The sequence below is a fragment of the Nicotiana sylvestris genome, chromosome 12 (assembly GCF_000393655.2).
Source record: "Nicotiana sylvestris chromosome 12, ASM39365v2, whole genome shotgun sequence".
NCBI lineage: Eukaryota > Viridiplantae > Streptophyta > Magnoliopsida > Solanales > Solanaceae > Nicotiana > Nicotiana sylvestris.
In genome coordinates, this window is record NC_091068.1 from 91448812 (window position 1) to 91475077 (window position 26266).

A 26266-nucleotide genomic window follows, 5' to 3' on the forward strand; every position below is an offset into this window, starting at 1 on the left:
AATATTCTCGCCCAAATGGGAAGTCAAAAATTAATTTCTGCTAATATAGCAGGAGGTAATACGGATCATCCTTTATATAAAGAATTTATGATTTAAATACAATCCAAAAAAGGTGAGGGTACATCATCTAATGTACCAACTTATTCCTCAGTTATATCAGAGGATAGCAATGAAAACCTTGAGGTTTATAACCGAAAGGATACAAAAGAGTTAATAATTCTTTTGGAACAATCCGACCTTAAATGGAAAGATAACCCATGGCAATTAATGACTAGATACTTTGATACAACGTCATACGCTACTCCTGCTTATAAATACAGGATCAGCTGAAATTCAGCATTTTTATCCTGCCAATACCAAGAAAACTTATAGTTTTTCAAAGATTATTATCAAAAAGGTTATACATGCAGATGAATGGGGTATGAGTACCCTTAAGGATCGAGAATATACTCATCCTGATCAGAAAGTCTCAGTTAAATTTAATTATTGGGACTATGTTGAAAGTTTTAATACAACTTTCCTCTATAAGAATCCTAATAGGAAACACTCATGGTTCATTAAGTTATGTTCTAATATGAACAGTCAGCAAATTCCAAATTGGTTCTTTAGATGGTGGAAGTCATATGGTCCATCATTGGAAATACTTCCTCCTCTATTTAAGAGTTTATATACTCAATAGGTAGATATATCTCCCAAGATTATTTCATTACAAAAAGATAATATCTTTTACGATGGAATTGCCGCTATGTATTTTTTCATAGAATTTTCTATCCTTTGGATTATGAAATGGGATGTAGAAGTTGGTTATACCAACGAAGGAGTTCCTTGCCTCCAATGAATTGTTTATAACAAATTCTGGACAAAGTTAGTTCAAACAAACCAGCAGGGAAAATTATTTGGTGAAGAATTAATTCAACAAATTAAAGACAAAATTGATGTGTATGTCAAACAAGAAAGGACAGATATCAATGAAGGAGAAATCAGCCCTTTCCAACAGGTTACCAAAAAGCTCCAAATGAAGAAGGCAGCCATATCCAAAAAAGAAATCCTCGCTTCATACTTCGAGGAAATAAAGAAGGATCTTGCAAAAAATTTTGAAGCAAGAATAGAGGATGATATATCTATGACCTCACTAGCAACTACTTCAGCTGAAGGAGTATGTGTAGCAGGAGAAGCACAGAGTACTTCTGATGCAGAAGTAAACATGGAAGAAATTGAAGATTTTCTTTCAAAATTGAAGGAAATCACAGAAGAATCTTCTGTAAGGATAAACGACAAAGGGAAAGATAAGGCATGAAGGATAAAAAGGCCCCATACAATGAATTATTGGGGTAATAAAAACAACTTTAATAAAGTAAAGGGTCCCTCCATTATTGAAGGGAATCTGCTTTTATAAAGCAATCTGTCCGTTTGTAATTATAGACTTTATCTTTTTATCTTGTCGGCCACACCTGTAATTATTTTGTCAGCCAATTCTACTTTTTAGTTTTGTTTGTTTGTAGACTGATCCATTATATAAGGATCATTTTTCATTCTCTAGAGGTAGGTGTTAGCCAAAGCATTAGCTTTGCCTTCTCTCTAGTTTCTCTCTCCACTTGTAAAGAATTTTTCTGTAATATTTCCTATTTTAAAATAAAATCAAAAAAAGTTGTTTGGCCACAACTAAAGGTCTCTGGTCTGATACTGTTCTTCTCCTTCCCTCTTCTATTGTTGCAAGTACTGTTAGCCTAAATGATAGGCTAAACAAGTAAGTGTTAAACTTGGTTTTCGAAGGTTATTTACTATACATGCTTGGTAGTTAGGAATTTACTGTGTCAACCCGATGGGTTGTGGGTTAAGAACTATATAGACCAGGCAGTTATCAATCTCGACAGTAGACCTTGGTTAGGCCAACCTAACCGGTGGGGCTCGTAAACCCATTTAGGCAGGTGGCCATTGAAAGGTTGTGAGGAGCCTCGTGGTTTAAGGTTTACTGTAGAGTTTAGTAGCTGGTCAGGACTGGTGTTCTTGTAATTCATTTCCTGATCCCTATTCGGAAGCGATCTTGTACCCCCTTGTTACTGTAGAGTTTAGTAGCTGGCCAGGACTGGTGTTCTTGTAATTCATTTCCTGAGCCAAGCGATCCTAATATATATATATATATATATATATATATATATATATATATATATATATATATATATATATATATATATATAATAGGATTCCCATCCTAAAGATATAGCTTCTGTCAAGTATCAATTCCCATTAACAAGTATTGGTTGCCAAAATAAATGCCTTTTTTTTTTCCGGTCACCACTGTATTAAATATAGAGAAAAAGTGACACTCGAGCCAACTCGTCTATGTTTTCTCTTTTCCATTGTTTTTCTAGATCAAGATTCAAGGCATTTGTTGCTAGAAAATCACGTCTAATAACATTGTCTAATGAATTTGTAGTAGAATTTTGAAGTCTTTTTAAGATAAATATGTGGTTATAACTTGCTGCCTAGTATTGTATCAGTATGTTTGTAGAATGTGCAGATCATTGTATGTGCAGACTTATAATTGTATCAGTATGTTGCCAAAATAGGCATCTGTAGATTCAAATAGACCGATAAATCGTCCGATAATCGCCCGATAATAACTAAAACAATACCAATCCGTCCGGTATCTTATCGGATAACTAGCGAATTAATACATTTAAAAGTTGATAACCGATAAATCGAACCTGTAAGCGTAAATAACCGCCCCATCAGCAGCCCTAATTGACACCCCTGCCTTATATAGAGTCTACCATGAGCGGCAAGCCTTAGCCTGAATATCTACTTTGGGTCACCAAGATTGTTGCATACTCCATAGTACCTTGTCAAAGTTGCCCCTCAATTTCTAGTACATTTTAGAGACGGTAAAAAAAGCACTAAATATAAAAAAATAATTTGTTAACAAATAATAACGAATAAAATGTCACATAAAATAGAATATATTAAGTATGTCCAGTTTCTAATTTTGTAAATTTAACTTAAAAATACTGAAAATCAATGTTCAAATCTCTGTTTTAAAAGGCAGAATTGGAACTCGCCCCGGAGCGGAGCACTCGTAAAAACCCCCTGGACTTATGTGTGGGGTTTAGTTCCGTGAGACTTACGCCTCGGCCGTCGGGGCTTACGTCCCAGACAAGCCTAACGCACAGCGTATTGGGCTTGCCTAATAGAACTTTATGTAATTGTGTGTAACGAACCTTGTAAATCCTCAAATTTTCTTAATAAATCATTGACTATTCAAAATTACTTTTTTCTTAATCAGTAAATTAATAGTATTTTATGTCATAATTAAAATAAAAATTATTCCACGTTATCCACTAAGACTGCTATGATAATAAATTTTAAATAAATCTTTCATTTAAAATTATTTATTTATTAACTTTTGTTATGTCTTTAGTATATAATAGTCCATAATTTTTTTTAATAATTATTTTCCCAAATATTATTTTTTTCACGTTTATGAGATACAATACTTATTAATTTAATAGTCCAGTATTAGCTAGTAACTATTTACAAATAATTAGTTATCATGGTATGGTATGGTGAATTATGTGTCACTTTATTGACTTGTTGAAACTTAAAAATAAATTATGCTAGAGAATCATATTTAAATCATGAAATATGTTTTTATATAAATTCTCTTTCAAATAGAAAGCATATTAATTAAAAGGAGTATTTAAAAAAATATCAAATTATAATATCAAAATTCTTTCAAGATTCAGTACTCCTTAAGAGATACATATAAGATTTTGCATCGAATATATTACTTTTGTTGTTTGAGTTGCAACGACATTGCAACTAATTTGCATATTATGATATATGTCATACCTTTCATATTATTCATAGCTAAATTATAATTTATAAATATTTTAAACAGATTTTTTATTATAATTTTTTGATTTTAATGTAATTTTTATTAATATTTTTTATTTTATACTATATTAAAATTCTTGAAATTAATAAAATTTAAAGATCCGTGGGACTTACGCCATGTGTCTTAGGGCTTACGTCTCGCCTCGTCAGAGGTAAAACGCCTCGCCTCACGCCCCCGCCTTTTAAAACATTGGTTCAAATTAATATCGAAAATTTAGATTATTTGACCTTCATACTTGAGTTATCTTCTTTCCTTCTGAAACGAATGAAGTACTTATTTCACAATTGAAAACTAAAATTATCGAAACAAGAAACATTACGTCGCAGCAATAATTAATGGTGTACCCTTTTCCTTTAAAACGAAGCATGGAAACCGTACCACGTGTTTATACTTATTTTGGAAAAAAATACTTATCGTATATTTCTGTCTTCAATTTTCCTCCACCCATCTTTTTCCAAATACCTATCCCTAGTCCCCCCACAGACCACACTCGTAGCCGAATTTAATGAGAGGATAAATTGGTGGGCCCTTCCTCTTTCTTTTCACCATTTCTAGACTTTTGTAGTTCTGGCTATTTACGCAATCAATTCCACCACGTGACTCAAATCACTAAATTCCTTTTACTCTCTTATATCATCACGTGTTGTTCCTATTCCCCTTGTGGCCTCTCTCAGTCACCCCACCTCCCATTCACTCGCGGTTTTTCCTTTGACGGGTTCAATCTATAAAAATAATAGCATATAAAATATTAAATTATGCGTTCAAATAAATTATTTATAGAGATTTTTTTAAGTATTTACATAAAAATTTACATTCACAAAAAAAAAAGTCAAAAATATTGAGTTCGGATGTGTCCCTCACTATCACTCTCTCTTTCACACGCACATGCTCACTCTTCTAAATTGCTTTTATCTAATCTCCATTGAGTCATTTCACAAACACAAACTTTCATCTTCTTATCATCTCTCTTGAATCTTCATATCTCAATTTTCTCCCCATCTTTCTTTCTTCAAAATGGATATCTTAGTGAAGTTTTTTACAATATCTTCTAAAAAAGCAATCTTTTTTGCCATATTTCTTGGTTTCATGATAGCTAATCCATTAAAGGGGGCAAAAACCCCTACTGCCTCTTCCTCTGATCAACATGATTTCACATACTTCAAATCCACTACTTTATTAAAAAATCCCATTAATATGGTCCTTCAAAATCAAACAAGAACACCAAAACTCAAACTTTTTACCTCCTCGGACTGCTCAATCTGGACAAAAGAATGTTCAGATGAGATTCTGAAAATTGCCCATAAGAAAGAGCATGTGAAATGGATAAAATCTGTGAGGAGAAAAATACATGAATACCCTGAGCTTGCTTTTGAAGAATATGAAACTAGTAAACTTGTTCGTCAAGAACTTGAGAAAATGGAGATTCCTTTTCAGTTTCCTTTAGCCACTACCGGAATTCGAGCCATGATCGGCTCCGGCCAGCCGCCCTTTGTTGCTCTCAGAGCTGATATGGATGCCCTTCCAATTCAGGTTTATTTTAATAATTCTTTCTTATTTATCTTTTCTTCCATTTTCTAATTTCCTAGTGTTACTAGAAAATTGAAAATAGAGAACTTTTTTTTTTTTGGCCTTCTTACTGTTGATACTCGTTTTTTGTTGTTATTTGTTAATCTGATAAAAAATTGACTTTGGAACAGAGTAATTAGCAGTTTAATTAAGTGAGAAAAAAATATGAAAGAACTGGTCCTTAAATATGATGTTAACCACTGAATGTTGAAATTATTAGCTTGGAGATCTATTACTCTAATTTTTTTTATTTATATGTGGGACATAGTTTCACATGCATATCTATTTTGAGAAAGGTGCCAATCTTTACCTTCAGTTCTACTCTCATATCTACTTTTAAAATACGTGTCTTACTTATGTTTGACGACAATGTCAGATCTTTGTATTCGCATGTGCTTTTATAACATGTGTCTCACTTATATTTGGTAATAATTATAATTTTTTTTGACTCTATATCATGTTTATTTTTGTCTCACTTATATCTGACGTAAGCTACAAGAGTAATACAAATAGAAAAATATTTATCTCTAAATTAGGACCACACCCATTATGGCTTTTATTTTATTTTCTTACAAACTTCGTCTTGTTAAAATTTTGAAATTGTTGAAAATCTTCATTTATTTTTATTATATCCCAAATTAGGAAGCTGTTGAATGGGAGCATAAGAGCAAAATTGCAGGCAAAATGCACGCTTGTGGTCATGACGCTCATGTGGCTATGCTCATAGGTGCAGCCAAAATTTTAAAGGCTCGTGAGAAGAACTTAAAGGTATGTTTTATAATAACAATTATTGAGAAATATGTTTCTCAATTTTTAGGGGCATATTTTGAATTTAAAATATTCACTTTCAGTTTATTTATTCTTATATATTTCTTTTATTCAGAAAATTACTCTTTATTCTTTCTTTTTTTCTTGAAAATGAAATTAAGCAAAATCTTTTCATTTCTAGTCATATAATGTTATTCTCTTTATTAATTCCCCCAAACTTTATTTAAAGGAGCTAAGTCTAAATAATAAACCAAGCGTGGACTATCAAATCAAGTTTATTCTTGTGACTCACAGCTAAAAAGAAAACGTTGTATTTGTGACTCCTTAAAATATTCTTTTGTTCTCCATATGGTGGATTCCATGATTTTTGGCATAACATTTGGAGAATATTGGAGCACCGAGCTCCGATTGTTTGTTTTTTAATTGGTCGTGGGTAATTGAGTATCTGGGGCTATTTTACTAGCAATAATGAGATAGCACCTTAACCTTTTGGCTAAATGGTAAATCTAGTGATCTGCATTTAGTTTTTTGATACCTTTATAGAGAAGGGCTCTTTGTACGAACAACATTAGTTATAGTTATAATACTTAAAACATAAGCAAAGTATCTACTTTGTGATGGTTCTTTTAGAGCTTTGTGCCTCCATTTCAAGTGGGTTTTGGGTGGTCTTTGCATTGTTAAACTTAAAAAATTTCATGAATTTTTTTGTATCATTCATATAATGGATTTAATATACGGAGAAACCATAGGGCTCACTTGCTGACGTTCGTTTCTTTAATCTTTATTTTGAGTTTCCAAGATTTTGAATGTATGGTGTCAATGAAACAAATACTAGGAGCTTAAATCAGATAAACCACTTGGACCAGATTTGGCTCCTCTATCTTCAGTTGATTTTTCTCCATTTCCTGCTGTGGGGCATTAGATTTTGACGCATGTCTCATTAAAATTTAGGAGGTCATGCAATGTCAATTGAGATGTTATAAATTACTAGCATTAATAGTCACACGGGAAAATAGGTCAAGTGGCAAGGCAGCGTCACGTCCATTAGCTTCATCTCAAACTAGATCTCACATCAAATATTTGATTGATACATTTCTTGGGAATCCTTATTAAGGGGGTAGGAGTAGGACTACCTCCTCCTCTCTCCTAATTATATCGAGGGAATGAAATAAAAAACCGTCCTTTAAAAAAGAGAGAAAAGAATTACTCCCACCGTCTCAGTTTAAGTATACCTATTTTTTTTTGGTCTGTTCCAAAAAGAATGATTTCTTTGTAAATTTGAAAATAATTTAGCTTAAATTTACAACTCTATCCTTAACGAGAAGCATTTATAATCACACAAATATTGTGGACCCCTTTTTGACTTGTTTGAGACCTTAAATTCTAAAAGTCTTCGATTTTTCTTAAACTTCGGCTCTAGTAAAAAATGTTCACATAAATTGAAACGGATGGAGTAGTTTTTAAGAAAGAAACAAAAGAGAATTGTCATGAAAAAATGTCTCAACCCGTCTTTTTTCCCCTTCTATTCTTCCCTCCCATCAAAGACTCGGGGTCAAGATCCCATGTTTTCTTTGCCTTTTCAAGTGCAAATATATATATTCCCTAAACCTTTATGAGGCAATTAGTTTAGAAACACGAACAAGTTGGTATTTGATTAATCTTAGGTATCTTTACTTCGTACTATGATTATGACTGTTATACTAAAAATAGTTGAGAGAGGAGAGAGAGAACTGGTCCCATGTAAATTAAATTATTAAAAACTCTACTATGATGTCTCTAGTAAGAGACCTGCCAACAGCTTGTTCATACAGTTGGACTGGTAGTTACGTAATCAATATCCCGGTTGGCCAAACTGCAAAATCAGCTTATTTTGATAAGTGTTTTTTTTTTAAAGTGCTTTTCTCAATTTTAATATCCCGATTGTGTTTGGCTAATTAGTTTGAAAAGCACTTCTGAGCAGCAATTAGTGTTTGGCCAAACTTTAAAAAACTGCTTCTCAAAAAAGTGTTTTTTGGAGAGAAGCTACTTTTTTCTGCTTCTCCAAAACTGCTTCTCTTCTACTCAAAAACACTTTTTTTTCCTTCTAGAAGCTTGGCCAAACTCCTCAATCTTTGGCCAAAAATATTTTTGAAAAAAAAAAAGCACTTTTGGCCAAAAATAAGCTTGGTCAAACAGGCTACAAGTCTAACTCAAATAAAAGGTAATTGCAGTGTGATATATAAGTATGAGAGGTATGTATATTATATCGAGATTCTGATTTTAAATTAAATTTTATATTTAAAAATTTCCCTTTTCTTTTTGGTAAGCTGTCTATAAGAGTATTTGTTGAGGCGTGAGGATGACAGCCAACAACTTATTGGGACTAATTGGGACCGTGGAATTATGAAGTGCATTTTTATTTATTTCAAGTCATTTTCACCATTTGAGGACCTTGGGAAAAAAAAGAAGGCAAAAGTCTTGTAATTTGTAAGGATCAAATGGGTTAATAAATGGGAAGATAAAGCACCTTTGTAGTGCCTTTATTTATAGAGTTTTTCTTGTCTTTATCTTTCCAATATAGTACTATTAGACATGCCCACTATCTCTCCGATATGAAATCCGTTCCATTTTTATGCTGAATGGCATTTTGACTCAAAGAACATCCTCTTTCATCTATCTTACTTGTCTGTTTTACAATATAAATATCTTTATTATTTGTTTATTTATTAATTCATTTATCTCTATCCCTCCGGGTAGGGGTAATGTATGCGTACATTCTATCTTCCCTAGATCTCACTAGTGGGATTCTGCTAGGTTGTTGTTGTTATTAACTACTCCCTCCGTTTCAATTTAGATGAGGTACTTTGATTCGGCACAAAGTTTAAGGAAAAAAAAAACTTTTGAAACTTGTAGTCTTAAAAGCTTAAGGGGTAAAAGCTTTGTGAGGCCATGATATTTATGTGGTTATAAAAACTTCTCATTAAGGGTAAGTGGATAAAATGATGAGTTTAAAGTTGAATTATTTCGAAATTTAGAATTGTGTTATATATTTTGGAACAAACTAAAAAGAATAGTACTTCATCTAATTTGAAACGGAGGGAGTAATTTATTTAATTCTGATAGTATTTGAACCAACTTGCGTATATTTCAACTATTTCATAGAAATATTTGTTATTTACCACTAATACATGCATGCATCGGGAAATAAAGCCCACCAAAACTTTGACAAATGAGAAGAAATTCATTTAGCTTATTTTGTTTCTGCTGGAATTTGAACCTAATATTTCACTTCATTGATTGTACATCCTTGAGTGCATTAATAAAAGCATAAGAGTAACATAAATTCTGAAAAGGAATAAAAGAGAAAAGACAATCATTTTTTTCCAATTGTCAAGTTGACTACTTGTATAATCAATTACAACATGTGATGTGGGACAAACAACAAAATAATACTGTGCTTAATAGCAATCCCCTCTTCTAAGAGCTGCTGTTGTCCTTGAATTAATTAATCTATTGATGTTTACCAGGGGACAGTGATTCTAATATTTCAGCCAGCAGAGGAAAAAGGGAATGGAGCAAAAAGGATGATAAAAAATGGAGCTTTAGAAAATGTAGAGGCTATATTTGCTGTTCATGTTTCACATCAGCATCCAACTGGTGTAATTGGTTCAAGACCGGGTCCTCTTCTTGCTGGATGTGGCTTTTTTAGAGCTGTCATTAGTGGTAAGACAGGCCAAGCAAGCAATCCCCACCACTCTATTGATCCTGTACTTGCTGCCTCTGCTGCTGTTATCAGCTTGCAAAGTATTGTTTCTCGTGAGTCCAATCCCTTGGATTCTCAGGTGGGCTACTTAACTTGTAATCATCAAGCTTTACATTCTGTTTGATTGTTTTCATGTGGGTGCTGTCCCGACTAACTTGCGTGCATCTCGACTGTCTTATCAGACACCGGGTAACTATGCACATCTAGATCGAGAATGATGAAAACAAATTATATAGCGTTTTGAGGATAAGAGAAAGACAATAGTCGCAGCACCCAACGCTATAAAAGTGGGTGAAATTTCTAGGATACCACGGTTCAAATCTCATCAGAAACAAAAAGAGCGTTGGATGATTTTCTTCTTATCTGGCTAAGTTTTGATGGGCAAATTAAAAGTAATCGGGTGTCTGTACTATTTGGAAATAATAGGTATATAGTAGAATAGTCGAGGGGCGCGTAAAATGGCCAACACATCACTATTATAAACAAAATTGTGACATCTTCAAGAACTGATTTTGTGTTCACATTCTGTGTTTTGTGAATTCATTTTAGGTGGTCTCGGTGACATCGTTCAATGCCGGAGATAAGCTTGATGTGATACCAGATGCAGTTACTCTCAGTGGAACTTTCAGGGCTTTCTCCAGCACCAACTTTTATCAGCTTCTTAAAAGAATAAGAGAGGTTAGATATATTGTGACTGACATTCTTCAAAAATTATTGGTCTTAGTCATACGTCAAAAAGTTTCAGCTCAATCATGACTCAGGACATCCTTCATCTTGCAGTGTCACAGAGATAACTCTGTTTTAGCCAATATCATAGGACCCAATGTTGGTCATGTCCACAAAAAATGCCAAGATTTGTGACGAATTACACACCAAGTGGTCTATTATAGATTCGTGAATTAGCCCAAAAGCTTTTACTATTGCAAAAATAAAATCACCCACTCCTAGATGTGGATACTGCACCATATGGTAGGAGGACAAGTCCTTTCACAAATTCTGTAAAAGATCTAATCCTTTACAGTAGAACAAGAAAACATAACAAAAACGTGCTAAAATATTCCTTGGTCCTACAACTAGGTATACTTTGTATTACTCCATTTGCTTCGTTTTATGTGCCAGAGTTTGAAACGTCTAAGAAAGAAAAAAAAATTGGACCTTGTGTTCAAATTTCTATGACTATAAAAGCCATACTGTTAAGGATAAATGAAAAATAAAGTTAAATTGTTCATAAATATATAAATTATATTCCTTTTTAAACGTACTAGTAAGGAAAGAGCGACACAAGTAATTGTACTAATTTCCTCATGACTTTTAACAACAGGTATTCGAAGAACAAGCTAGTGTGTTCAGATGCAGTGCAACAGTGGATTTTTTCGAAGACAAGGACACAATCTATCCTCCGACTGTGAACGATGACAGAATGTACGAACACGTGAAGAAGGTCGCCGGTGATTTGGTTGGTCCAGCGAACTTTAAGGTTGTTCCACCGATAATGGGAGCCGAGGACTTCTCCTTCTATTCTGAAGTGATACCTGCAGCATTCTTCTATATAGGTATAAGGAATGAGACATTAGGATCATATCATACAGGACACTCCCCACATTTCATGATTGATGAAGATGTATTACCTATTGGTGCAGCAACTCATGCTGCAATTGCGGAAAGATACCTTTATGAGTATGGATCTTGATAGTTAAACTTCATTTTGAAGTGAAATAGCAATTTTGTTGTATGCAATTCTTCTTCTGTTTCTTTTATTTTTTTGTCACCCTTTTTTCGTCGACTTCTACCTAGCATGCCAACCTATGTTATGGTTAACTATTAAGAGTCCCATCTAGAATGGTTGTACTATTTTTTTTCTTAATGTTTTTTCATGAGGTTGGTCTTTGCTAGAATGTGAGCTCTGTACGTAAATGTATGATGAAGTTGCAACTATTACACTGTAACTTTAACAGTTATGTTGTATAAGTACATACTATTAAGAAATTGAGGGGATTCATGTCATCATGTGTCAAAACTAAAACTTAAAAACAGAAGGGAAAAGCTCTGCCAAACGTGCCAATGACCACCAAAGGATGTGGTGCAGTAGATATGACTGCTCTTCCCTTAACCAGAGGTCTCGGGTTCGAGCCCTGGGTATGGAAAAATCTTTGGTAGGGAGCGTTGTTTAACCAAAAAATAGAATTTTAGTCAAAGCTAGAATTTAGAAGAACGCGAGTTACTGATAATCAAAAGAATATGTAAAAGAGAATAATTTGGAGTAACCAGAATGTAATCAGGAGAAAAACAAGTGAATCAGAGTATATTTCAATTGTGTCTCTCTTTACAGGTGACTAGATACCTCTCTTTTATAGGTGTCTTGAAGGTATGCGTTTCCTTCAAATCATAATAAGGCTATTATGAATAATTAAAGACATTAAATGCTACGTTTCACAATTATTGTAATCAATACAAATTCTCTAACGTATCCGGTATTTAATGCCTATCGAATTCCGTATCTGCGCTCTTTATTATGGTCAGATCCGTTCCTTTTGATAAATGATCTAAATAGGTACGAGCGCTGAATCCTTCAAATGTCCTCCCGTGCCTCTTCCTTTGCCTTTGCTCGTTTCTATTGCTGCCCGTGACTCTTGACTAATTATAATTCTTTGACTATTTGACCAGTCCACGTGTCTCAACATATATAAATTCAATTTTTCCCAATACAGATAGTCTCCCCACTTTCCATTTATTCATCAATTGAATATTTGGGAAGTGGATTTCATTAAAACGAGAATTTTTGTCACCATTAATGCTATGACAAAACTGACGCTTCAATTGTCACTTCCATTTAATACTTCATGCACGTGTCGATTTTCCATTGGCTCTGCAGTTTTTGCAGCCTTTTTTCAAGGTTTTTACGGTGCCACTATTAACGAAGTGTCAGTTATCATAATTATGGTATTTCCACCTCTGCACTTTTACCTTTGGCGGTTGCTTATCGGTATAAATATAATTTTTTCCTTTGTCTTTATCACATAAAGCTTATTGAACACTTATTTCTCCAAATCTTTGTTGACTTCTTCCTTAGACCATTCCTCTTCGATATGTCTTCTCCAAGCCCTAACCCTGAGAGAGTTTCCATTACTGATTCCTTCCCTAATGCCCCTGTTAGGCATAAAAGGGAGGTAGACTTCGTAGTTTAGGATCTACTCGAGGAGGTGGTTCGTCTATGCCTTGTTTTAGTTCTGGTCCTTCCTCTAGAACCAGAGGTTCCCTTTCTCAAAAATCTTCTTCTAGGGGTAAAGACCATTCTGAACCTTTACGCGAACCGTTAGTAGATGAGATAGTTCCTTCAGAATTTTCTTTTTACCATGACAGGGAATCTCTTAGAAACCAAGTTTCCGCATTAGATCGTGTCGATACTTACCCTACTCAAATTATAGAGGTTTTGACTCTTGTGGTTCGTAAGGACTGCCATTGGAGTAATGATTTTCCCATTATTATCCCTAATCCGAATAAGAGAATTACTTCCTATTTAACGGGGTTCTCTTTTGTTTACACTAACCCTTTTACTTTAGGGTTTAGACCAGCAATTGACCCAGTCATTCTCGAATTTTGCCGTTTCTTCAATGTCTGCTTGGGTTAAAATGACCTAATCATATGGAGGGCAGTTGCCTGTTTAAGGCATTTAGCCACTAGAGCTGAAGCTCCTTTTACTTTCCCTCACTTGATTCATCTTTACTCACCTAGGCTTTTTCGTAATGGTGTTTTTACACTAGTGGCCAGGAGTAAGAGGGTTTTGGTGAGCCCTGAAGATGACAAGGATCGTGGCTGGTATGCCCGATTTTTTGCTGCCCCCACTGTTGGTTTAGTGGGTGAAGATAATGTCACCTTTCCTGAGAAGTGAAATTTTGCATGTAGGTCTTTTATCCCTCTCGTACCTTCTTCTTTCGAATTTATCAACTTTACTAATTTTACCCCCCCTCGTTTTTCTTTTTAGCAACCATGGGAGTTGTGGGGGATGTTCCCAATTTTCGTGGTTGGGTAGATAAATTGCTGAAGATCGTGCCAATGGACGACAGATCTTGGAAAACACTTTCTAACCGCTTTGGTTGGAAGGTTAAGACTCACGGTAAGAGTTCACATTTTATTTTTTTATGCCTATATTCTCCTTTATTGTTTTAACTTTTATCCTTCTTTTGTCAGGATTTGCTATTCGAGGGGTTACTGCGGAAGCAGTTGCAGCCTCTCGTGTCTCTTTGGGGACCCGTACTCCTTCGGGAACTCGTATCTCTCTAGAGAGAGCCCGAGAAATAGTCTTGGGTTCCTCTTCTGCCAAAAGGAAGGCTGCTGAAGAGGAAAATTCTGAAGAAGAGGAAAATGAGAGCCCGTTGGTAACGAGGCCACGAGTTAGGAGACGCATTGTTTCCGATGACGAAGCTGAAGTCTCGGTTTCTTTTACCGAACCTGTTGAAACCCCAATAATAATTCCCGATGATGACGTCACTCCCTACGACACTCGTGAGTCTATCGACCAACTTTTTGTTAGTGGATTTGGTCGTGAAGATGTTGGGCCTGTTTTAGATAAAGTACCTTTATCATCTTTCTCATTACTCGTGCCTGTGATTCCTTCTTTACCGGCCCTAGCTATTTTTGTTCCTTCTTCTGCTGCTCTTACCTCTTCTCCTGCTTCTCCTTTGGCTATTCCCCCCTATAGTTCATCATACTGAAACGGGCTCTTCAAGTAAGAGTGCCGCTATGAGGCGGGTAACTATTGAAATTCCTGCTGAGAATAGCCTTTTGAGAAAATCAGGTCAGGCAGATATATGGCTAGAGCCTCTTATTGGCCCAATTGAAAAAGCAAAGCTGGAAAGCCATAGTTCCTTGACTTTAATGAATGACATCGTGTATGCTACTCTGAAGGTATTTTCCTTCTCTCCCACTTTGCAAAATTTTTCATCTTTGAGATTCTTATTTCTTTTCTTTTCTTTTTTAGGCTAATCTCATCGGCACAGAGTTGATGAAAAGAATTGTTCCTTTAGAGAAGATAGCACGTGACTCTCAATTGGAAGCAACCAATTGGAAGGGGCAATTTGAGAGTGCTCAGCTTGACATAGAGAGCTTGCAAGAGAACAAGAATACCTTAGAGCAGCGAGTACGGGCCTTAACTTTAGAATTGGCGGTTACAAAAGCTTCTTCACACCAAGCAGAGAAAGACAAAGAGCGTCTCGAGTCCTCCTTTTCAGAGCAGCTATCTAAAGCTAGTGAAGAGACCAGAGAGTTAAAGGCTCTTTTAAATCAAAAGGAAGTTTACTCTGGGGAGCTTGTGCATAATTTGACTCAAGCACAAGAAGACCTCAGAATATCTGCTGATAAGGTGTGTGCTTTAGAATGCTCCCACGCCTCTCTTCAAGCTTCCCACAGCTCTGCCTTGGCTGAAAATGAAGAGCTAAAAAATGAGATCACTGCTTGGGAAAAGGATTATGAGATCCTTGAAGAAAAATCTGTTGTTGAGGCAAGTTGGGCTTTTTTGAATTCCCGTCGTGATACCCTACTTGAAGCTAGCCAAGAAAACTTCAACCTGGGGTTAGAGTTAGCTAAAATCAATGAAACTATTGAAAAGGTTGAACAGACTCAGGACTTCCTTTCTCTTGTGGATGAAGTTCCCGTGGCTGAAGCTTTTATGAATGTTGAAGCTGATACGGGTGTCATGACTATTTCAAACCCGATCGAGCCCGTTGCTGCAAGTCAAGTTGAAGCCGCGCCTGCTGATGCACCTGCCCAAATTGAGCCTGTTGCTATCGATGTTCCTGCCTCAATACCACAAACTTCTCAGTGACCAGTTTTAATCATTCAAATGATTTTATTTTTGTTTTGACTTTGGAAGATAGTAATCAAACCCTTAACTTCATTTGAGGGTTGATTTTAGGAACGTCAGTCCCCAAGTCTTTTAATGGGGTAATCTAAACAATTTCGTAGTTTGATGACTAAGTTGGAACTTAGTCTTAGATGCTTTTTTTTACATATTAAGAAGTTTTTTATCTTAAACTTCTGCTTGCTTTATTCTCGCCTTTATTTTTAAGGACTTACAGAATAATTTGCATTTTTGTTTTCTGAAAAATGCTTCTTTTAACCTCATGATTAATTTAAACATGAGTTTTATAAAAGAGGGCCCTTTTATATTCCAATATTTAATGAAGAAGACGTCTCAACTTCATAATGGTATTATCATACGACAAAAGAAACAGGAATACACATGTTTTTCTGAAATAACTTGGACAAGTTTTTATTTTTGAACCTTGTCTAGTTCCGAATAAAACTTTACATGTATTTGAATTACATCCATAACTTTCTCGTAACTGTTTTTCTTGTAACAGATTTAAAAAAAACAATAAATAATAGACACGGGGTTTTTCCTTATAACCCGTTTTAGTACAAAACCTTTATCCCTAGTGAGGTTTTTCTTTGGCCTTAGCTCGTGGCTTTATGACTTTTACTCTACACTTGACTGGCTTTAGCTCATGGCTTTATGACTTTTACTATGCACTTGACTTGACTCTTTCAGGCTTGATTTTTCCTTAATCTTCTTTGCCTTCTTTATACACATGTCCGTGTATATTATGTAGTCCCCCAAGTATTTGAGTGTTGAAGTATGAAGCCTCGAGCACTTGATAGTTTCTCACATTTGGTCCTTTCTCTGAAAAGGAAAAACATACGAGACTCGAAGGGACGATTATAGATGAAGACTGCATAACCCGTTTGTATTTCTATCAGAATAATTGTAACCCTAGGCCAGGAATTTTAGGTTACTCCATGTGCCTTGCAGGTCGTGACTCATCATTTAGTATGGGTTAGCGTTTTACCTATCATCTAAAATCGTTAGTAAAATCTTAACAATTCAAAAATGAGATTTAAAATGGTTATACCTGACCGTGGATTTTCTTTAGAAATAGTATCTCTTTAAATGAACAGCATTCCAATGCGAAGGTAGTATCTTGTCATCCATTGTCTCCAGCTCATATGCTCCTTTTCCTGCAACATCACGCACTCTGTACCGTCCTTCCCATGTTGGACTTAATTTCCCTGTGTTAGCTACCTTTGTAGACTGAAAAACCTTTTTAAGCACGAAGTCCCCAATTTTGAAGAACCTGAGGTGTGCTTTTCTATTGTAGTATCGTTCTATGACTTGCTTCTGTGCTGCCATTCTTATTAAAGCAGCTTCTCTCCGCCCCTCGAATAAATCTAGATTGACCCGCATCTCCTCGTCATAGACTCTTGTGTCGCCTGTGTGAACCGTGTACTTGGTTCCCCTATCTCATATAGAATTAAAGCCTCAGCTCCATAAACCAATGAAAACAATGTTTCACCTGTACTTGTTTTTGCAATTGTGCGATAAGCCCATAAAACTCCAGGTAATATTTCAGGCCAGTTTCCTTTTGATTCCTCTAGCTGTTTCTTTAAGTTGTTGATAATGACTTTGTTCATTGATTCTGCCTGCCCATTACCCACCGGATGGTAGGATGTTGACGTAATCCTTTTAATTTTCCAGCTTTGAAAAAATTCCGTGATCTGAGCTCCAATAAACTAAGGACCATTATCACATACGATCTCCTTTGGTACGCCGAATTGACATATGATATTCTGCCAAATAAAGTCTCTGACTTCCTTTTCTCGCACCTGTTTGAATGCGCCTGCCTCTACCCATTTATTAAAGTAATCAGTGAGAACAAGCAAAAATTTTACCTGTCCTTTTGCTTGCGGTAATGGTCCTACGATATCCATTCCCCATTTCATAAATGGCCACGACGAAATGACTGGATATAATAATTCCGCAGGTCTATGCATATTGTTACCGTACCTTTGACATTTATCACATTTGGCTATGAAACTTTCTGCCGCCTCTTCCATTTTAGGCCAGTAATAACCTGCCCTAATTGCCTTTAATAAGTCCTCCACTTATTCTCGTGTGACGACATCTATGATTGTGAAATTCAGGAATGAACAGTTGCAACAATCATGTTCAATTTCTTTTGACAGTTTTAGATTTAGGGTTCTTACTAGTGATCTTCCACCCGCGTGATTCCCGTAATGACCCTCATGTATTTCTCTCATTACATACTCTGTTTGCGAAGGTCCAAGGCATCTTGCTAAGGGTCCACCAAACATTTTACGATATAGATTGCCTTGTTTTAAGCAGTACCGGGCGGCCTGCCTTCGAAGCGCATAGGCCTTTTTCTTGTCATCAAGGACGGTTCCATACTGCAAAAAAGCAACAATTTCATTCCTCCAATCCCAGGTTAAGTTATTAAAATTTACCTTATTCGCATCAGGATCGAGAACTGAATGAAATAAATGTATCATTGAGGCATTTGCATCATTTTCCACGCCAGCCGCAGATGCGAGATTAGCTAGGGCGTTTGCTTCAAGATTTTCGTCCTTGGGTATTTGTCTAATCTTCCAATCTTGAAATTGTTTTACCAATTCCCGTACCTTTTCTAAATACTACTGCATCCTTGCTTCCCTGGCTGTATAAGTCCCCAGCATTTGAATAACTACGAGTTGTGAATCACTCTTGATTATAATCTGATTTATGCCAAGTTCCCGTGCCAGTTCTAAACCTACAATCATAGCCTCATATTTTGCCTCATTGTTAGTTATGGAATGACATTTAATAGCTTGCTGAATGGTTTCACCCGTAGGTGGTACCAATACTATCCCCAAACCTGCTCCTCTCACGTTAGATGAGCCATCAGTGAATAAAGTCCAAGTTCCTGGGTTGGCTCCATTGAACACCTGTAATTCTTTTTCTGCTTCTAACTGTATTCCCTGACTAAAATCAGCCACGGAATCAGCTAATACTTGCGATTTTATAACAGTTCTAGGTTGGTATGCAATTTCGTATTCACTTAACTCTATTGCCCACTTAGCTAACCTACCTGATAGCTCATTCTTATGTAGTATGTTACGTAAAGTGTAGGTAGTTACCACAACAATAGGACGACATTGAAAGTAAGGTCTTAACTTCCTGGATGCCATGATTAACGCGAGTGCAAGTTTTTCTAACTGAGGATACCTCGTTTCTGCATCTAACAAAGATTTACTTATGTAATAGATAGGTGATTGTTTACCTTGCTCTTCTCGGACCAGAACAGCATTTACCGCCACCTCCGAAATAGCAAGGTATAGGAGTAGCTTTTCCCCAGCCTTTGGTTTTGCCAACAGAGGCGGATTTGATAAGTACGTTTTCAAATTTCTGAGTGCTTGTTGACATTCCTCATTCCATTCAAAATGATCCTGCTTTTTAAGAGCTGAGAAGAATTTAAAACACTTCTCTAATGATTTAGAGATGAATCTTCCCAAGGTCGTAATTCTCCCTATTAATCTTTGAACTTCTTTCTTGTTTGAAAGTATGTCAGGGATTTCTTCAATGGCTTTAATCTATGCAGTATTTACTTCAATTCCATGGTTAGAAACAAGAAAACCCAAAAACTTGCCTGATACAATGCCAAATGCACATTTTTCGGGATTTAACTTCATATTATATTTACGCAAAATTGAAAATGTGTCAGACAAGTGTGATATGTGATTTTTTGAGTGCTGAGTTTTAACAAGCATATAATCTATATATACCTCCATTGTCTTTCCTAAATATTCCTGAAATATTTTGGTAACTAACCTCTGGTACGTTGCACCTGCATTCTTTAGACCAAAGGGCATTACTTTATAACAATAAGTCCCCATGTCTGTTATGAATGAAGTTTTTTCTTCATCTGCCGGATCCATTTTAATCTGATTATATCCTGGAATATGCATCTAAAAAACTTAACAATTCATGACCTGCAAGTGCATCAATCAATTGATCTATGTGTGGTAGTGGAAAAGAATCTTTAGGGCAGGCTTTGTTAAGATCTGTATAATCTACACAAACCCGCCACTTACCATTTTTCTTTGGAACCACACAGTATTAGCTAACCAGTTAGGATACTTTACCTCTCGAATGGAACCAATTTTTAGCAATTTGTGGGCTTCTACTTGAATCACCTGATTCTTGAAAGTTCCCTGCTTTCTTTTCTTTTGCTTCACAAGAGGATATGACAGATCTTCATTTAGCTTATGAGTCATCACCTCCGGTGGTATTCCTGTCACGTCGGAGTGGGACCAAGCGAAGCAGTCCATGTTAGTTTTCAAAAATTCGATTAACTTACATTTCATTCCTTGGTCAAGATTAGCCCCGACATAGACTTTTTTATCAAGCCACTGAGCAAACAACACGACAGGTTCTAATTCCTCTATCGTTGTTTTGATATCTTCATTCTTTTCTGGTTCTTGAATGGTACCAGGCTTTGAGTCTAGATTTGTTCGCACTTGTTCAGTTGAGGTCTGTGTTGTGGTGTCCTCAACTGCCTTCTGTGATTGCTATTTGCCTTCACTTCTCGTGCTTGTATCTGCAACGGAGTTAATAGCCCTGGATGTATGTTGATCTCTGCGAATTGGACAAATTCCCCATGGCGATGGGAATTTGATAACTTGATGCAAGGTTGAAGGAACAACATCCATTTCATAGATCCATGGTCTCCCCAGAATCATGTTGTAAGCCATCTCCATGTCTACTACCTGGAACTTTGTATCTTTGACGATCCCTTCAGCAAAAGTGGTGAGTGTTACTTCTCCTTTTGTGACGACACTGGAATTATCGAATCCAGATAGAGTATGCGCCTTTGGTATTACTCCATCTTCAGCTTGCATCTCACGCAGCACTCTTAGCAAAATAATGTTCACGAAACTACCTGGATCAATCAAAACTCGTTTCACATTAGTATCGTGCACAATTAAAGATATTACCAGTGCATCGTTATGAGGGATTAATACACCATCTGTATCTGCATCATTGAATGTAATATTGCCTTCTTCTAGAACATGTTGCACCCGTTTCCCTTGGGTAATAGTTATTTTGGAAGTTTTGTTAGCCGCAATATATGACACACCATTAATGTCTTCACCCCCACTTATAACGTTAACAGTTCTTTTGGGAGAAGGTGGCTTTGGAGGCTCCTGCCTGTTCTTCATGTAAGCTTGCTTGACTTTCTCGCTGAACAACTCTATAAGATATCCTTGTTTTAATAAATGATCAACTTCACTTTGTAAAAATCTGCAATCTGCTGTTTTATGCCCGTGATCATTATGGAACTCGCACCAATGGTCAGGGTTGCGCCTGTTTGGATTCGATCTCATTTCCTTTGGCCATCGAACCTTATCTCCCATGCTTTTCAAAATAGCTACGAGCTCAGAGGTGCTGACATTGAAGTTGTAACCTCCAAATCTCGCTTTTAAATTTCTATCATCATCCCGTGACTCATAGTTGTTTCGCTCATTCCTAGATCTTGATGAAGAACATGATTCTCTGTTTCTTGATCTATGATCGTGCCTTTGATTATCCTGTTTTGACCGTGAGTCTTTCCCCGCAGGTCCCATATAAGGCTCGTACCTATTTTTACCAGATCTTTTTTCATTTTCTGCATGTCTTGAATGTATACTTTCTTCTTTTTGAGATCGGGGAACAATATCTTCCTCAATCCTCAACTTCGTGCTATACCTGTTATAAACATCGTTCCACGTTGTAGCTGGAAATTCTCGAAGGCTTTCCTTTAGTCTCCTCGTAGCTTCCGAGCTTTTTTCATTCAAATTGCTTGTGAAAGCTATAGCTGCCCAGTTATCAGGTACACGCGGCAATGTCATTCTTTCGCATTGAAATCTGTCCACGATTTCTCTAAGCAATTCTGAATCTCCTTGCTTAATTTTGAAAATATCCTCCATTCGTTTTCCACTTTTTGGGCTCCCGAGTGCGCTTTGATGAAAGAATCTGCAAGCTCAGCAAAAGAATTTATAGAATTTTTAGGTAAAAGGGAATACCACGTTAGTGCTCCTTTGGTGAGTGTTTCACCAAATTTCTTGACTAATACCGACTCAATCTCCTACTTAGTCAAATCGTTGCCTTTTACGCCCGTTGTGAATGCAGTCACGTGGTCCCGTGGGTCTGTAGTTCCATCATACTTTGGCATATCAGGCATTTTGAACTTTTTTGGAATTAGGAGTGGGGCAGCACTCGGCTTCCAGGGTTATTGCGAATATCTGTCCATGTCTACCCCTTTGATTATGGGCGGCACCTCGGGTATCTGCTCTATGCGTTCACTTTGCTCCTTGAGCTGTTTCTGCAAGGTTAGTACTAAATTTTGTAAATCAGAATTAATTACATTACCTAGTTCTCTCTCCTGCGATTTACTGGGGTTCCACCGCTGCCTGAGTTAACAAGCCCGGAACGAGGGTTTTCTATAATGTTATTATTTGGAAAAGGTGTGGGTATTGTAATAGGTAACTGGTTAACAAACGCTTCAACAGCTTTGTTGACCTGAGCAGTAATTAACTTCTGCAGAGCTTCATCAACAACTTCAGCATTTTCAAATTGAGCATACTCGTTTATTTGAGATCCATCGGGAGTACCCTCACGACATTGCCGTGGAGAGTCCTGCGGAGTAGGAACCTGAATGTTAATGTTCTGTGGGCCTCCCTGACTTTGTTGGTTCTCTTGGTTTCCTGGGGTGTTGTCATTGTTATTCGACATGATTGATGTAACAAGTAAGGTCAAGTGAATAGAAATTAGATTATCAGATTCCCGGTAACAGAACCAATTTATTTAACCAAAAAATAGAATTTTAGTCAAATCTAGAATTTAAAAGAACGCGGGTTACTGATAATCAAAAGAATATGTAAAAGAGAATAATTTGGAGTAACCAGAATGTAATTAGGAGAAAAACAAGTGAATCAGAGTATATTTCAATTGTGTCTCTCTTTACAAGTGACTAGATACCTCCCTTCTATAGGTGTCTTGAAGGTATGCGTTTCCTTCAAATCATAATGAGGCTATTATGAATAATTAAAGATATTAAATGCTACGTTACACAATCATTATAATCAATACAAATTCTCTAACGTATCCGGTATTTAATGCCTATCGAATTCCGTATCTGCGCTCTTTATTATGGTCAGATCCGTTCCTTTTGATAAATAATCTAAATAGGTACGAGCGCTGAATCCTTCAAATGTCCTCCCGTGCCTCTTCCTTTGCCTTTGCTCGTTTCTATTGCTGCCCGTGACTCTTGACTAATTATAATTCTTTGACTATTTGACCAGTCCACGTGTCTCAACATATATAAATTCAATTTTTCCCAATACAAGCGCTCCCCCCCTCTCCCCCCTAATGGGGCGCTACGCAACGCGAATCCGGATGACACTGGATGAGAAACCAAAAAAAAAATACTAATGAAAATTAGGAAAAGATGGTAAATGTGAAACACCGAATCGTCATAAACTAGCAGCAAAGAGAAATAAGTTCCGAATAAGATACCTTTGAAGCAGTGGCGACGCCACATATTGATAAGGGTGGTCAACCACCCTTTATCGAAAAATTGTATTATTTATATAGATAAAATATTACTATATTTTAGAAGTATATAACACATATTGAACACCTTTTGTCAGAATATTTACTAGCTTCGCGCCACTGCTTTGAAGAATTAAATTAGTAACATATCCTTGCAAAGTCATGTCTAGACTCTACAAGATTTGACAATTCTTGAAAGTGCTCTTTCTCTGACTCTTTATAGATTTGGCATTCTTGAAAACTCTATGATCTTTAGCAGCCATAATATTATGGAACAACATAGTAAAGTGTAACACATGGTAAAATAGTATTCTATTGGGTCTACGTATTGAGTATGTCTCTCCACAGAACTTCAACAATATGAAAAATGTTTCTTGAACTTCTTTCCCCTTCCTATAGCACTATTAGTCATAGGATATCATTTTCTAAACGAGTTCATGCAGCATGAAAGCGAAAAAGGAAAAGAAAAAAAAAAAAGAAGTCTGAAATTTTTCTGCTAGCCAGATATGTGAAACAGAGTCGACGAGTTCCATGTTTCTGTTAGAGCAGCATACGATAAGATGGTGCATTTGCATCTGACGCAAAATGAATAGAGCAGATAGTTTCGCTGTAGTAATCTGATATTGTATTGCCTCAGTATTCTGGAGAGCTTGCTTCCGGGTGTTTTCTGCAAAATATACATTAATTCATTTTATTATTCCCCTTTGGGCTTTGGTCTAGTAGTAAGGCCACAACACATGAGGTGCGGATTAGGTGCACGTCACAAGTTCTAATCCTGCCATAGACCAAATTAAGCCTGGTATTTGCAGAAAAGTAAAAAAAGCGAGCCCATTATTCACCGAGTATGCACTCCTGGCCTTCAGGAAATTTCGGTTATAAAAAAAGGTGTGTTTTTTATGAGAGTAAAATAATATGAATGAAGGGTTGAGAACTTCCCTACCACCCTTGCATCTCTCCTATAATTTTCCTTATGGTGATTATCTTGTATCTTCTGCGAATCTGAATCTGAAACTGTCAACTTGCAAATCGTTCATTTTTAAATTTGTTCTAGTCAAACTGGGGAATTCCAAGTTCAAATAGTTTTGTGGCTCCAAAATTCTTTTAAAATTTGGCCGTGCATAAAAGAAAATGTCAACTTCAATTTGAAGCAGCTGTTTACTCACCTATATATTTAAGCTTTTGCTCCTGTTACTCATAGGTTGGGTTGTAGATAATGTGGCAACTTTGGTATGTTGGAAGCATTCAGAAAGTATTTGAGAAAAATAATGGATGTTTTCTGAGGTACTGTAAATCCAACCAATTGTCCTAATGTTAGCCCCTAATATTGAGACATGACGTATGTCGGCCAGAATCTATGTCAAGGGCTTGTACATTGCCCTTTGGCATAGGTTTGTGCGGGTGTTGGCAAGCAATGTGCGGAGCTGGAGGTGTGTCTAAGTTAGTGCATGGACTTAGGCAAGCCAGCTAGACAAGGTGCCTTGGATGATGGCAAAGCAGCCTTAATTATAGGCAACGGCTATGGCAACTGAAGGCGCATGACACTTAGCTAAGGCATGCGTGCGGATCAGTGGGACGACAAAGTTTGTGACAAGACATGGTCATGAGCTTATGGGCGAGCGCATGGTTCAAAGATAAGGCAAGACAGGAAGGCAAACTTTGGGCAAAAGCTGTGGAACAAGTGTGCAAGTTATGTGACTGTGAAGAAGTGTGTTGTGCATGTGCTGTGGAAGTTTAGCCATGTGCAATGCACATGTTGCAGTTGGCCAAAGTGCCGAAGAGAGGTTCATTTCATGGGAAAGTTTGAATTCAAATTATGACTAAGTAGTTATGCTTGTTTTTAAGCTTAGCATGTGCAAGACACATTGTATAACTGCCCCGTGTAACTGCCCTTGTAATCTGCCTATGGCAGTCCCCTTTATATTGTGTATTTCGTTGTTTTCAAGGCAAGTAGCATATGTGAGCCTTCCAACTGAGTTTCCTTTGTATATTTTACGAGAATTGAATAAAGGTTGGGTTTTACCTGTATTACTGTGTGTTGCTACGTTTTGCTAAGTCTGAAATAATCTAAGTCCTAAACTGTGTGCGAAAAAAGTAAGGCCGAGTGGCTGAGAGTTTGACTACTGTCGTGCAGTGTGAATTTTTCTAAAATTTACTCTGTAACAACTGGTATCAGAGCTTTGCTTGTGAATTGGGACCATGGCTGGTGAATCCACTTCAGACTTGCATGACCGTGTGCAAAGGTTGGATGCGCTGATTAGTGTGACTGATGATCCTTTGGATCTGGCTGATCTAATTACTGAAATCTACCATCTAAAGGATGGAATGGATTAGTTTTGTAAAGGTATTCAGAAAATATGTGAGGTCACGAATGTTCAAGTTGTGGATCTGAAGAAGGAAATCGAAACTTTAAACTTGGAAATTACTGTTCTTCGAAGGGCGTTTGCTGCTCCTGGTCAAGGTAGTGAAGAACGTTCTAAGGTAAAGATCCCTGATCCAAAGGCGTTTGGTGGAGCGCGTAATGCTAAATAATTGGAGAACTTTCTGTGGGATATGGAGCAATATTTTGTTGCTGCCAAAGTTCCAGACGGGGAGAAAGTCACAATTACAAGCATGTATCTAATGGGAGATCCTAAATTGTGGTGGAGAACTCGCATGGCTGATGACAAAAGTGCGGGCAGACCCAATATCGATTCGTGGGAGAAACTCAGGAAAGAAATGAAGGACCAATTCTTACCTAGCAACGCATCTTGGCTTGCAAGGGATCGCTTGAAACGTCTGCGGCAAATTGGAACAATTCGTGATTATATTAAGGAATTCACTTCCTTAATGATGGATATTCAGAACATGTCAGAGGTTGACAAATTGCATAACTTTA

General features: G+C 36.6%; 3 protein-coding genes across 3 annotated transcripts; 2 read left to right on the forward strand and 1 right to left on the reverse strand.

Moving 5' to 3' along the window:
- Positions 1–4815: 4815 nt before the first annotated feature.
- On the forward strand, positions 4816–11975 carry LOC104214383 (IAA-amino acid hydrolase ILR1-like 6). Its single transcript, XM_009764042.2, has 5 exons — positions 4816–5425; positions 6104–6229; positions 9736–10050; positions 10521–10649; positions 11293–11975. Exons 1-5 carry the CDS (start codon positions 4910–4912, stop codon positions 11659–11661), a joined length of 1455 nt encoding a protein of 484 aa, XP_009762344.1. The 5' UTR covers positions 4816–4909; the 3' UTR covers positions 11662–11975.
- A 2736-nt stretch (positions 11976–14711) lies between these two features.
- On the forward strand, positions 14712–15792 carry LOC138883365 (uncharacterized). Its single transcript, XM_070164047.1, has 3 exons — positions 14712–14876; positions 14950–15330; positions 15577–15792. The coding sequence occupies exons 1-3, from the start codon at positions 14712–14714 to the stop codon at positions 15790–15792; spliced, it is 762 nt and encodes a 253-aa protein (XP_070020148.1).
- A 1403-nt stretch (positions 15793–17195) lies between these two features.
- Positions 17196–17861, reverse strand: LOC138883366 (uncharacterized). The gene is made up of 2 exons (XM_070164048.1): positions 17631–17861; positions 17196–17522 (listed from the first exon to the last, which is right to left on the reverse strand). Exons 1-2 carry the CDS (start codon positions 17859–17861, stop codon positions 17196–17198), a joined length of 558 nt encoding a protein of 185 aa, XP_070020149.1.
- Positions 17862–26266: the final 8405 nt, after the last annotated feature.